This window comes from Anopheles marshallii, chromosome 3 (assembly GCF_943734725.1).
Source record: "Anopheles marshallii chromosome 3, idAnoMarsDA_429_01, whole genome shotgun sequence".
NCBI classification, from domain to species: domain Eukaryota; kingdom Metazoa; phylum Arthropoda; class Insecta; order Diptera; family Culicidae; genus Anopheles; species Anopheles marshallii.
Window position 1 is genome coordinate 82,763,601 of NC_071327.1, and position 12,963 is coordinate 82,776,563.

At 44.5% G+C, this 12,963-nt stretch overlaps 2 protein-coding genes across 2 annotated transcripts; one reads left to right on the forward strand and one right to left on the reverse strand.

The window, feature by feature from the left end:
• Positions 1-878: 878 nt before the first annotated feature.
• LOC128715754 (carbonic anhydrase 7) lies at positions 879-10,624 on the forward strand. Its single transcript, XM_053810669.1, has 6 exons — positions 879-1,014; positions 7,353-7,397; positions 8,401-8,565; positions 9,399-9,537; positions 9,611-9,944; positions 10,286-10,624. Exons 1-6 carry the CDS (start codon positions 879-881, stop codon positions 10,622-10,624), a joined length of 1,158 nt encoding a protein of 385 aa, XP_053666644.1.
• Positions 10,625-11,040: 416 nt separating this feature from the next.
• LOC128713259 (germinal-center associated nuclear protein) lies at positions 11,041-12,380 on the reverse strand. Its single transcript, XM_053808116.1, has 4 exons — positions 12,322-12,380; positions 12,070-12,249; positions 11,254-12,001; positions 11,041-11,187 (listed from the first exon to the last, which is right to left on the reverse strand). Exons 1-4 carry the CDS (start codon positions 12,378-12,380, stop codon positions 11,041-11,043), a joined length of 1,134 nt encoding a protein of 377 aa, XP_053664091.1.
• Between the last annotated feature and the right edge of the window lie 583 nt (positions 12,381-12,963).

Below are 12,963 nucleotides of genomic sequence, written 5' to 3' on the forward strand. Positions count from 1 at the left end.
CAACGTCGGTTTGATCTCGCGCGCTCGGACACATCTCTGCGTACCACAGGTGGGCAAGACAGAATTGTTCTCATGGGTGACAGAGAATGATGTGTGATTCAACAGTTTTCCACCTTCCCTAACTAGTGTAGTGTAGCGAAGCAATAATAACCGGGCGAAAGGCGGACATTCGGACGGTTTGGTACGTGCCTGGGGCCAAGCATGCATAATGAAGTTGGAAATTGCGCTTTGCAAACTGTTGGCGCTTAAATATTGACCACTAAAATTCCCAACCCTCCAGAATTGGTGGGTGTGCTTTAATTGTAAAAAGTTTTGGTGTTGCCGTGCGAGTGTATGTGTGTGTGTATATGTTACGATAAATTGTGCGAATCGACTTCCGAAGAGGGTGAAAGTGTCGATGTGCGTGCGATAATATCTATTCTCCTTCGATTGCGGTTGCGGGTGGATGGTGTCTTCGTCGTTGCAGGGACTTTCGGACGTAGTCGAACACAACACAGCCGAACCACGTGCAGCTCGTCCGTCGGTTGTGACGATTGTGTGTTGAAATGAATTGATTTTATTGATTAATCGTTTCGCGAACAGTCGTCAGCCACCTATTTAGCCATCGATTTATGGTGGTGGAAACGAATTCAAAAAGGCATGCCCATGTCTTCAATGGAACTGGGGTGGAAAACTCCAGTGAACATTCAATGAGTGGGTGTATTTTTTGTTTGATTGGTTATCCGTTGTCATTGCAGAGTGACGTTACATCTGTTTCCAGTGTGGATCGCGTGTGATCACGGGTCTGTGAATTGGTCAAGAGATCGTGACTAGCGGACTTTAAGACGCATCTGCTGAACAAACTGCACCACCAGCATCATATCTCAGACACCAGCATGATGACGGCGGCGACGGCGACAACAATAACAGCGGCGACGACCAGTGCCAGCCATTGTAGTAGAAGCCCTCGAAGAAGAGGCATTAGTGCCAGCAGTGGCGGTGTTATGCTAATCGCATCAATTTTGGTATTATCAGGTAATTTTTCAATTTAACACCACATTCTCCGCACGCTTCACGACTTTGCGCTGCCCAAAAGGGGGGCACCCCCAGAGCTGGAGGCGAAGAACATCTGATGTTGGAGTTTTAAATTTTATTTTTATTCCACGCGTCCATTGTGTTCGATGCGGCGTACATGCGGGAGGGCTCGGACGGACGGTGGCCAGGTGAAGGATACAGTAAACGAACCGGAAAAATGTCGTCCATATGCAAAACAAATAGCTCCACATGCTACTAACAATCGTGCAATGCGGGAGTAGACGTAATGTCTGGTGGTTTGCTCCCGTCCGGAAAGAATCTTCTGCCTCTGGAACGGTCAATAGTCTTACGTACATTCACCGGCTAGAAAGTAACATACTACAAGTTCCAAAAAAAGAACTAATCTTAAATCATGATCTCCACAAACGGTAACCGAAATAGAAGCTACAGACAGTTCATGGCACAAGAATGGGGCCGGATTTGGAGGCCTTGCAAAAATTTCATTCAATTGAAGCTAGTTGACACACTGTCACACCACGTCCGAGTGTCTGCCCAGTTGGGAGGAAGCTTGCAAATAATACGATTGGGATAATAAACGCATTGGGATTGTACACGCTCTTGACAACGCATGTGATCGGGCAGTTTGTCGCGTTCACCAGCTCGGGAGCATACAGGAGGTGGATGCTCGCTTTTACATAATATCGCTCGGCACAGCTTCCCTGCTGTTATTGTTCCCGCTTGTACCCTAATCAGCTGGTGCCGAATGAAATTGAGCGGTATTTAAACATAATCACATCCTGCTGACAGGCGCATCACGATCACGGATCGATGCGCCGAACCAAAACATTGCTGTGACGGTGCGGCTTTACATTCGTGTGTTGGTGTCTCGAATGCTGACAGCTTTAATTATTTACGACACTTTTCCTATAAATAGGGTTAGCCGTAGAAGTACACGGTACACCGCACCCTGAAATAATTTGCGCCAATGAAGCACCAAGAACCAAATGTGAGATGCTTTTTTTGTGTTATTTCGGGAGATTTTTTTTCACGAGGTGGTTTTGTCAAACAGACTTTAAGTGAAGGTTTGGCCCACTGTAGCACCGTCGCTTCGGTATTGTACAAATGCTAGCAACCGTCTGCTTCGGGCAAACGGTCAGGTATTTGCAAATAATAATACGAAACATGAGCCTCTCGAAAGTTGGCGGCACGGTTGTAAAACATCAGTAAACGGTGCGTGCTTGCAATGGGGCGCAAACCTTGGAAAAGCGTTAAAAAACCCAAACCGTTTCCTTTCGAATTTTCAAAGTACATTTTCTTCACATGCAACTTAAAGAGCGTTTGATCAACTGGTTTATTGCTGTATTGAAGGCAAATTTTCCACGATGAATCACGCGCGTTAGGATTTCCTTCCTCCAATTGCCAACCAGATTTTGGATGACTCACTCTGCAAATATTATCTTAGCACAACTAAAATTGCTGGACTGATAATTATTGCACATGTGTGATGAAAGTTGCTGATGGCTGAAAAATACACGAATTAAAAAATAAACAAATTTAGCATCGATAGACTGTGATATTTCACGACAGCTTGAGCACTCAACGTGAAGATTGTGAGATCTAATTTGGGGATTTAGTGATATGTGCTCACTAGTCCGGTGCGGATTTTCCTGTTCTATAAGCAACGGAAAAGATAAACATGCGGTCTAGAAGCAGCCATTGTTATTTTAGCTGACTTCATACTAATTAATTTTATGGATCGGTTGAGAACAGCACTGTGTGGAGATCTGCATTTACGGAAAGCTCAATTAGTCTACTTAAACAATGATTAAATTATGTAAAGCATCTTAAGATATTAAATCTACTAATCTACTACTACTACTGCTGTACGTATTACTTTTCACAAATGTTGCGGAATGTATTTTGTCATAACGAAACGAACCAGGCAGATCATGCGCCAAACACATGATCGCGTCAGCTGATCACTATACAAAATTTGTCTCACTTGTTGTATTGAATAAAAATCAACTTTTTTCCGCTTTATTCTACCGTGCTTCATTTCCTGTCGATTGCTCATGTGAATATTCATCGTGTGTGATGTTTGCGAGCGTACCTAGAGCACACCGTAGCCTGGGGTAACAGTCCACACCGTGATCAAACAGCTGTGAGCAGCGATCACCATATGTATGAATGGGATTTAGTTTTTGTTGTGCTGGTGCCAAACTGTGACATAATATTTTTGGGGGAACAGTGTTACACACGATCATGCAGTGAAACAAAAAAAAAGGAACTTGAACTACAACATCTAGACCTAGACCTAGACAGAGGCGGCCCGGTGGCATGATAGTAGCGGCGCCGGTCTTCACACGAACGGACCGAACCAAAAACCCATCTGGATCAATCCCCCCCCAGCAAGGATTGACTATCCGGCTACGTGGTAAAATAAGTCGATACGGCCATTATTTACTGGCGCTCTTCCATAAGAATGAAGTGAAGTTGTAAGGTTGAAAAACAAACATTACGCAGCGTAATATGTAGGACGAATTGAAATGCTATAAAAAGTTGCAACCTCACAAACGTGCCCGTTTGAAGCGGTTATCAGTTTCTACCAGTTGCTACCGGTTCGGGAAGGAAATATTCCGCAAACTTTCATTAAGAAGGGGAAGTACTAATGCGAAAGGACGCTGTACAAATAAATTAAAAACACGATAAACAAAAAAAAATACTATCAACAACACCATTCAAAATACAACCGCCGGTGAGATGTTGACTGATGACGCACATTTGTAGGCGATTACTTGTACTCCACTGCCAAAAGAGGGATTGCGCTAATACCCCCCACAGCCGATCGGTTAAACAGTCAGCTGTCTACCTTGCTACTTCAGATGTCCGGATTGTACTGTAAACTTCCGGATTTTAGCGCATCATGTGGAAGACGTTGTCTTTGATGCAATTTTTCATCGCTATCCGCGTGACTTTCATCATTTATAAGCTTCTTTACCCATGTCGTCACGATATCTCCCCGGCATGGATGTTAAACGATTGACTAGTTGACATTGAACCTGAGGCCGGAAGGTTAAGCGACGTTTTCCACATTAAATCATTTGACTATTTCCCTCGCTTCAAAGCATTGTTTGCGAGATGGTCACATTTGACAGCGGCAAACAGTACCGACGCGCTTTAAAAAGTGCGACAGTGACGGAGACATTCAATACGGAGTTTTCCCACTGGAAAATGCACCCAATGTTGGAAAACTTCAACACCTCTGATGCAGTTGAGAGGGGGGAAAGAAACTTATTATAAACGTTCAGCATTGCTGTTGTTGACAAATTTATGTGTGATAAACGTACAGCTGGATGTTGCCTACTGCACGTTGGACACCAACCCGGTCTGAGAACGTATTATGATTTATTGTGTTAACTAAAGAATGGATGAGAACTAAAGAAGATCTGCAATTTTCCAATTGCACTACAAGATGCAAACTAGCTCCAAGTGGTGCTTCTTCTGTAAGGTTTACCCCAAGGTTGTAAAAGTACTTCAACATACTACCCTCGGATGAGAGTGACATCATGAAGATAAATATATTATTTCTTCCCAGAAATAAGTTTGCCAGTAAAAAAGCAAACGGTGACATAACGTTACTAAAGTAGCAATGCTTCAAGTGGGTTTGACTCAATTACATTATCAAAACAAGCTATCACGGTCCCACAGAACTATCATGCTACATATGAAAGAACCAAGGGCATTACGAACTATTCCCAACAAAAAACGTGATTTCTTTCAGATTTTGATATTTTAAACAATTTTTCAGAATTACTGGCCGGCATTACATCTGGTTTTTTATTTGAAATAACACCTACAGCAATGACCTTTGAGTATTTTTGTTGTTCAAGATCATAAAGTTCCATCGTGAGTCCATTCGGTTTTATAGTGAGTTTAAACACAAATGTCTAATGTTATTCCAATAGTTCAATGGCGGAATTCTTGTAATCTCGACTCTAGTACAACAGCAGAATTAAAAAATAATCTCTAAATGGGAAATCTACGAAGATAGCCTTATACAGCGAACATCACACCTTACTTGGCGATGACTTGTCAAAAGCGACTGAATATCAAATCGCTGATGGTTGATTACATCTGAATACCGAATACCATTAGTGCATGGGCATCACACATACAATACCCCTCAGATCGTTTGAATAAAATATTCAACTTCCGCGAGTACCCTTCCCGGATGTGTCCTAAATGATGCATTATCGAAGCTGCATTGATAAGAGTTGGAACATGGCCCTCAACGACTCTAGCCCTAACGACCGTCACAAAAACGCCTACATCCGCGCCAAAACTGATCGTTACCTAGGGTTCTTGATTTTGCATTGAAACCAAGCGAATTAATGAGACAACAGACGAACTGGCATCAACGCGTCACGTCGCAGAGGAATGCCCCGCACAGTGGAAATCTCACAACCACAGAAGCTTCTTGCCTCCGATATGATCGACGCGTTGATTTATGACTCAGGAAAGAAAGGCCGCGTAAGAAAGTAAACGTTTACCAGCCAGTCATTAAGATCCAACCCGCATCACACTCAATAAGCCAACGATGGAGTGTCAATTGCGCTAATAATTTGTCATTAGTGGCAATTGTAGCACGTGTGGGGGCGGTGCCCGTTCACACTGTCGGACTTTGTCTCCGCCGGCACAAGTGTCACAAGTTCCTGGCGGAATTGTGCGGAATGGTCACAAAATGGAATCAAACGCCTACGGTAATGCACATCAAAACATCCATAAAACAAGCGTTACAGCAGGACTGATTGGGTGTCCCTTGTCAATTACGCGGATGCGATAGGATTGCCGCGTCCGGGGAGAATCGCACACTTGCACTTGATCTTGTTGCACCAGCTGTTGCAACGGACAGAGAAAGGCCCACGGATCTGCGGGTTGCATTTATGCACCGTGTGTAATGCTCACGTATCCTCTGCATGTGACTGTGATCCGTTCTCCTCCTGGCGGTGGCGGTGATTGGCATCAGTCGCGAATGGTTCCGCAGTGTTTTCGGATTTCGTTCCAAGCCTTTCGGATATCAAGTGTCTTGCCGGAACGTGCCCCCGCTTCTCATGGTTACATTCAATTAAATCAATAAAGATCATCAGCAAGCAGAGCGTCGCGCATGCGGGGATCAATATCACACCGTCCAACACTGGGGTGTTATCACTTTACCGGATGACTTTATTATGCCGGGGGCCTTAGAACACAACTGGCTCCCAAGGGTTCGTCGCAAATGATCGGACGGGATGTACCGCACAAAGGTTCAGGGTTAATCAATAACCTCCGGCCAGCATTGTCGAGGTCAAGTGACACGAGATTTAGTGCACCGATCCAAACGCATCAACAGCACGCATGTTTATGCCAGCCGATCACGAGCCGTCATGCACGCGGCTGTACCAAAAACTCGCGTTCATGTCGTGGCAATTTCATCACACGCGGCATTTCAGCACAGCGCACGGGTGGTTGTGATGGTTTGCCGGTTCGCTACCTGAAAATTGCTACCACAAACAGTTGGTGCCTGGTTACCCCTCAACCAACGAGACACGATCACGACCCAGACGGGAGCGGCACGAATCAGGAAGTCAAATTGATTTTTCCAATACGCGCACAGAGCGCGCGTCGGACAAACAGACAATTTCCACCCGGCGTATGGCGACGTAATGCAACGCTAACTCGGGGAGAAGGAGGGAGAAAATATCCACTGGTAACCCCATGCCCGGGAATTGCTGTGCCGAGCTAGACATAGTTGTCCCAAACCCATGAAAAGTTGAACGCTAATCGGTATTTCTTCGAAAGCGTAAGACTCTCGTGGTGGACGTGGCGATGATGTCTTTTGTGGGACATTACCTTCGCTAGTGGCTGTTAAAATCTCCGGATGTTTCGCATCTGCGCCGGCCATGGAATCGCTATGAGGTGAGGCGAACTATGCAAGCACCCATTGCACTCCAGTGCTGCCAAGTATGCAATATCGTTGTGTACGACCACAAGGGATTGGCGGTTTTGCACTTCCAACATGGATGTCATGGTTTTTAAGGTAGATTGGATGTGGCCATGTCGTAAATCCATGACAGCTGGAACCAAAAACCTTTGTGTAGGTCGGCCGCAACACGTGCTATGTGTAGTAGCATCAACAAAAAAAACATCGATCATGCACCAACCATTAACCGTAGTCGACATAATTTACGGTTAATTTTTGTATGCAACCCTCGTGCTGATAGTTCTTAGTTTCTGGTTTTTCTGTCCTTTCTGGTCCTTTCTAATCGGTCTCTTTTCCTTCCCACTTCCTTTCTTTACAGTTCATTACGGCCATGCACAGGATTTTGGATATGATGGCGATAAAGGTGAGCTTAACGTTGGGCGACTGTTTGCCTACAAAGTTTCCTCTTGCACCTTTGGCCGCTCGGCGTGAGATAATCGTCGAACACTGTGCACACCACCATCGTAATCTATGGCCATCGTAACACGCACATACAGAATTTACAGGGGGGCAGAGTAAAAAATGCATTACAGCTACCAATTCCGATGCCGTGCACAATTATTTCATTAAAATCTAACTCCATCCAGTTGTCATAATACCATTTTGTGGAGGGACAACACCGAACCACGATAGAAGAAGGAAGCGAACGGAAGGCCATTACAGTGTTCGGGAGATTTTGCTGCGTGCCGTCATGTAATGATTCCCGCAGGACTGGCGTCAGGGGAGTCAGGTACTTCTATTCACCATCACCAGCTCATCATCGAAGGGCTCACGTGAAATGATCATCAGATAAATGGATTCGATCCACAACACCGGAAGAGGGATGTGAGATTGTGCAGGCAGAACAAATATTGCCCACACCGTGTCCGTGTCCACCAACTGCATTGTCATGCACCTGACTGCAGCACATGCACTGCACTGCACTGCTTTCACAATCGGATCAATCGGACTCTGGACGGCCTCCCCCCAGTCGCGCAACTGGAACCACATGTGTTCCATTTGCGTGGGATAATTAAATTGTACACTTGTCGATGTTGTGTCGCGTACGAGTTATGAATAATTGATTCGAGTCGTTCTCCCCAGTCGGTGTACGATCGTCACTACTGCGATCGTTTGCTTAGCTCTTGCGCATCGTTGTGGCGATCTGGATGGACGCTGTGGTGTAGCAGGAATCAGTGGGAATGTTACAAGGAATATGAAAAAAGATTAATGAAAAGCAGCGGTTTAGCAGTTCCACGTGCTTCACGTGATGCGTTCTATTCCTCTGATATGCGTCATACTAACAAACGATCGTTACGGGTATTTTGTAGAGCAACGTTCAATACGCTTCTCTAATAGACTTGCCTTGCTTCTGTCATCTTCCCCAGGACCATCGCACTGGGGTGAGCAGTATAATTCCTGCACCGGAAAACATCAGAGTCCAATCAATATCAACTCTTTGGACGTGAAGAAGGTCAACCTACCGGCGCTAGTGTTTCAGGGTTTCGATGTCGCACCCCGGGAAACGAACCTGACCAACAACGGTCATACTGGTAAGTGGCCACCCCGGAGCGGAGTTACGCAGCGACTTCGTTTTCTTCGTTAGTCTAACAACCCCACACGGTCTAGGCATGCGTTCTAATTATTAAAGGCAACTCTATGCGAAGACGAAACAGACAAAATAGTGCACTATTTCATGCGGCAATACTTAAGTCACCTTCGATGGTGCTTCCAAGACTAATTAGAACACACCCTAAATTGGTCGTTTTCAAAGGTGTATAGATAAGGTGTGCCTTGTCGAGGAAACCGTCTGCACGGTGAAGGTTAATTAGTACGCGTCAAGAGTTATGTATCCCGCCAATTGACCAACGAAGGTTAGTGGGACGATCGCTAGAGGTAAAGGCTGATGACTGTTAGTGCGTTTGTCAGTGGCATAATGGCAATGCATTAAAAGTTTATGATAAGAAATGCGTTTTATGGCGTGTGTTAATTGCGTACAGTAATTATCATAACTCGTTCGCTATTTATAAAATGTGCTTTTGCGCACTTGATATCCACAAAATTTTCACTTGGAAGATGCGATCATTCGCAGAAGAAAAAGCAATGTTACACTTTTTCCTTCCAAACGCTTGATTTGGTGTACGATGATCGGTATGATTGAAGTATGAAGCTGTCAACCCTGAAACCGCTAATCAGTATGTTAAACTACGACCACACAGGCACACACATCCTTTGCCGATGTTTGATGGCATCTTCGATTGCGCCACGTGCCATTGTGCAGAGTGACGGTCACGCCTAGCGTGATGTATTTTGAATTAGCATCATTAGTTTTCCACATCACCGTACATTTCTAAACAGCCGACCCTGTGCTCTTCGCTCTTCGCAGTGGTAGTCACGATGGAGTCGGAAGTGACGCCGACAGTGTCCGGCGGACCGCTCTCCGGTGTCTACGAATATTCCCAGCTTCATTTCCATTGGGGTGATAACGATACCTTCGGCAGCGAGGACATGATCGATAACCATCGGTAAGTGGAGGTAGCTTTGCGATGTTAAACTTGCCCACAACATTATTCTGCTCCGTTTGATCCTTTCGCTTAGTTTTCCCATGGAGCTGCACATTGTGTTCTACAAGCAGGAGTATAAAAATGCTCGAACGGCACTCAACCATCCCGATGGGTTGACTGTGCTGGCGTTTTTCTACGAAATTGCCCCAGAAGACAATCCCATGTACCAGGAGTTTATTGAGCTGCTTGGCAATGTCACCGGAAGCCATCTGTCCGAGCGCTTTGACACACCTCCATCGCTGAAGGACTTGATCGCGAAGGATCTGCTTCATTACTACACCTACGATGGTTCACTGACGACACCACCCTGCAGTGAGGTGGTCACATGGATCGATTTCAAGGAACCGATTTTGCTGTCACACGCACAGGTGAGTGTGATCGATCGTGCAAAATCGAACGCACGGAAAGCAACAGTTTGCTTAGTAGCCTGCTGTTAATTCAATTACGCCTAGTCGATGATCAATCGCTTATCTATAAAAAGATTTACCTCAAGGTGGTTTGCTTGGGCGATCTGGTCTAAGACTAGCTAGCGACGTAACTGTGACGCCTCAATTAACACTAATCCTATTTTTACATCTTCTTCGTATCATTGTGTCACGATCAATTTTAACACCACAAAATAATTGAACGGGATTCATGAGATACAATTTAAACACAAAAAGAACTGAAGATAGAGGAAAGAATTCTAAAATCGATCACTTTATTGCAGGTACAAGCGTTCAGAGCACTGGAAAACGAGGAGGGTCATCCATTGACACACAACTTCCGGCCTGTGCAACCGCTAGGCGACCGAGTGGTGCTCTACAATACGGATGAGCTGATCAAGGAGGTCGATCTGGAAAAAGAACATCCCATAGAACCGGAAGGAGTCGACACAAACAAGATTGATACCCCTAAATCGGACGAAGCGATAAACACACCGAAGGATCCTAGCGTTAGGAAACATCCTCGCAATGCAGCTTCGTCACCATTCATGACCCGATGGTCAGTATTAGGTGCCGCATTAGCGGTGATATGGACCGTGTTTTGTTGCTCGGATCGATGCTGAATAACACGAGCACAAATGTTGTAAATATAGCGAATAGACAGTTAAGCACACATAGGGCGAAAATGCTGGTGTTAGTTCCGACCAAAAACAAACCACCCGTTACACTGTTACCAGAGCAGCTAGAGAACCGTGATATAAACAAAATGCGCACAAGTTAAGCAAATTTTTAGATCTACAAAATATAACATATTCGGCTCACAAATAAGGATTATAGAATAGATAAATCGCGTAGAAAAATTGGCATAAAACTATCTAAAAATTGAAATATTGCCTACCTTTTTAAATGGTCATCGGACCAAAACTAACAGAGGATTAGTAATATTATGGTTTATTAAAATATCACACTCGTCAGCAAATTGACGATGCGGGTTTGAAACACTATAAATATGCACCGAGACAATTATCCGTAAAACCCGTCAAGCAACATCCTTGAAATATTTCGGCAACGTTCTAATACGTCCTCGATCGGAGAAACCTTTCGTGGTCGGATCTAGAAAAAAAGGTACGTACAGCGGATACACGGCACTGAGCGCTATCTCACAAACGACTATTGGCGTTACTGTCTCCGCGAAAAGCGCGATGCGGAGATCAACTCAATTGATTAGATAGATACGATCGTAAAAACTTACCGCGGATCGTTGAGCATCGAACTGAGCCTTCTCGAATTTCACCGTCCAGTTACGGTTGCCGGGTCCGGCCCGCTGCTCATTGTCTCTCTGCACTAGCTGAAGGTTATAGTGACGGCAGTCGTCCAGCAGGCACGTGCGCTCGCTGCCCTCGTAATGGAGTATGCTTTCCAACCATTCGAGCGGTACCGTTTGCACCCGGCTTTGGTACGCGATAGAGAACTGTAGCAGAATCTGACGACGGAACCAGGGAAGCTGTAACGATGCAACGGCTGCTTCTAGTGGAGCGAATTTAAACATGTTTTGCATCGCACCGAAATAGTTTCCGCGGTGGCATTGCAGCTGGGTGGTAATGTGAAGCCGTAGCTGCGCTTCACTTGCACCATATCGCGTAATGGCCGATTGTGTTGCTTCTAGACTGCCAATGTTGAAAGAAAGATACAGACGTTCCATTTCAAAACGGTTTGAATCTGTAACAGCAGTGTCTTGATCAATTTCCTCGTAGCAACGAAGTACTTTCTTCAAACACTCCTGCAAGTGTTGGGCACATATTTTTGGATCGAATTCAGCGATCGGAGATTCACAGAGACGGAATGCACTATAGCAAAGGAATCGTACGATCGGCTCTAGAACCGGTAACACTTCGCCGGCAGACAGATTTTGTATTACCATTTCCTGTCGGATGGCACGCATTCGGTCGAAGATAAATTCATACCGTTGGAAATACGGACGCCGGGAATCAGGTAGCACACTGTAAAGAGAAGAATATAATTAAATTTCCACAAAAAAACTACCTTTTGGGACAATCACGATACAAACATAGTCAACAAGTAGTGAACTGTTTCTAGCAGCATGCTAGGCGTTCGTATCTCCCATGGTTTTGGTTGTCGTCGATCGGCTGCTGACCGGGAAAACTCTTTGACCATTCGGTCTCGACTCGGAACACCTGGTCGCTCGATATCGGTTTCGAAGAAATGAACTAATTTCTCTCGGATTCGTCTGGAACGTTAAGACGATTGCATTATAGCACGAAGGCTAAATAAGGTAGGGCATTTCGAAAACTATACCGACAAGTCGATCTCCGCTTTGGGGCACATTTCTTCACATGTTCCACGGATGAATTCATTCATGTTGCGATCGAATACGTAGGTAACAGCAAAAAACAAAGATACAACAGATTTCCTATTAATAGACACAGATACTACGGAACAGTAAAAACGCCGTGACTAGCATCAAAGTATATTTTACACAAGTTATTTCAGTATTTAAAGCGAAATTTTAAAGCCAACATGCGAGCTGTTGCATTGTTTTGAAAACACCAACTAAACAACCAGCTGAAGGGGAAGAAACGAAGTTGTGTTTATAGGCGTTATTTCAATGATTCAAAAGAGATTGAACCACGCACAGTGGTTTGCCTTTTCGGACATATACTTTTTAAAACATAAGCTAGGATGGATGAGATTTGAGTTGATTATTTTATCAATATTAACGAACAAAGATAACAATTGTTGGACAAATAGAAATTGAATTCGAAATGAAACAACATTATGATGATTTCTTTGGCCTATATTTCAACTAAAAGTATTTAAGTCACGAGCAATATTTTATTCAACACGGAATTTTGATTCGTTCGCGAATTAATCGTTATCGATTGTTTGTTTGTGTTAATATTTCCAGTTTTGGTGACTGATTCCACATAGACAACCTCAATTC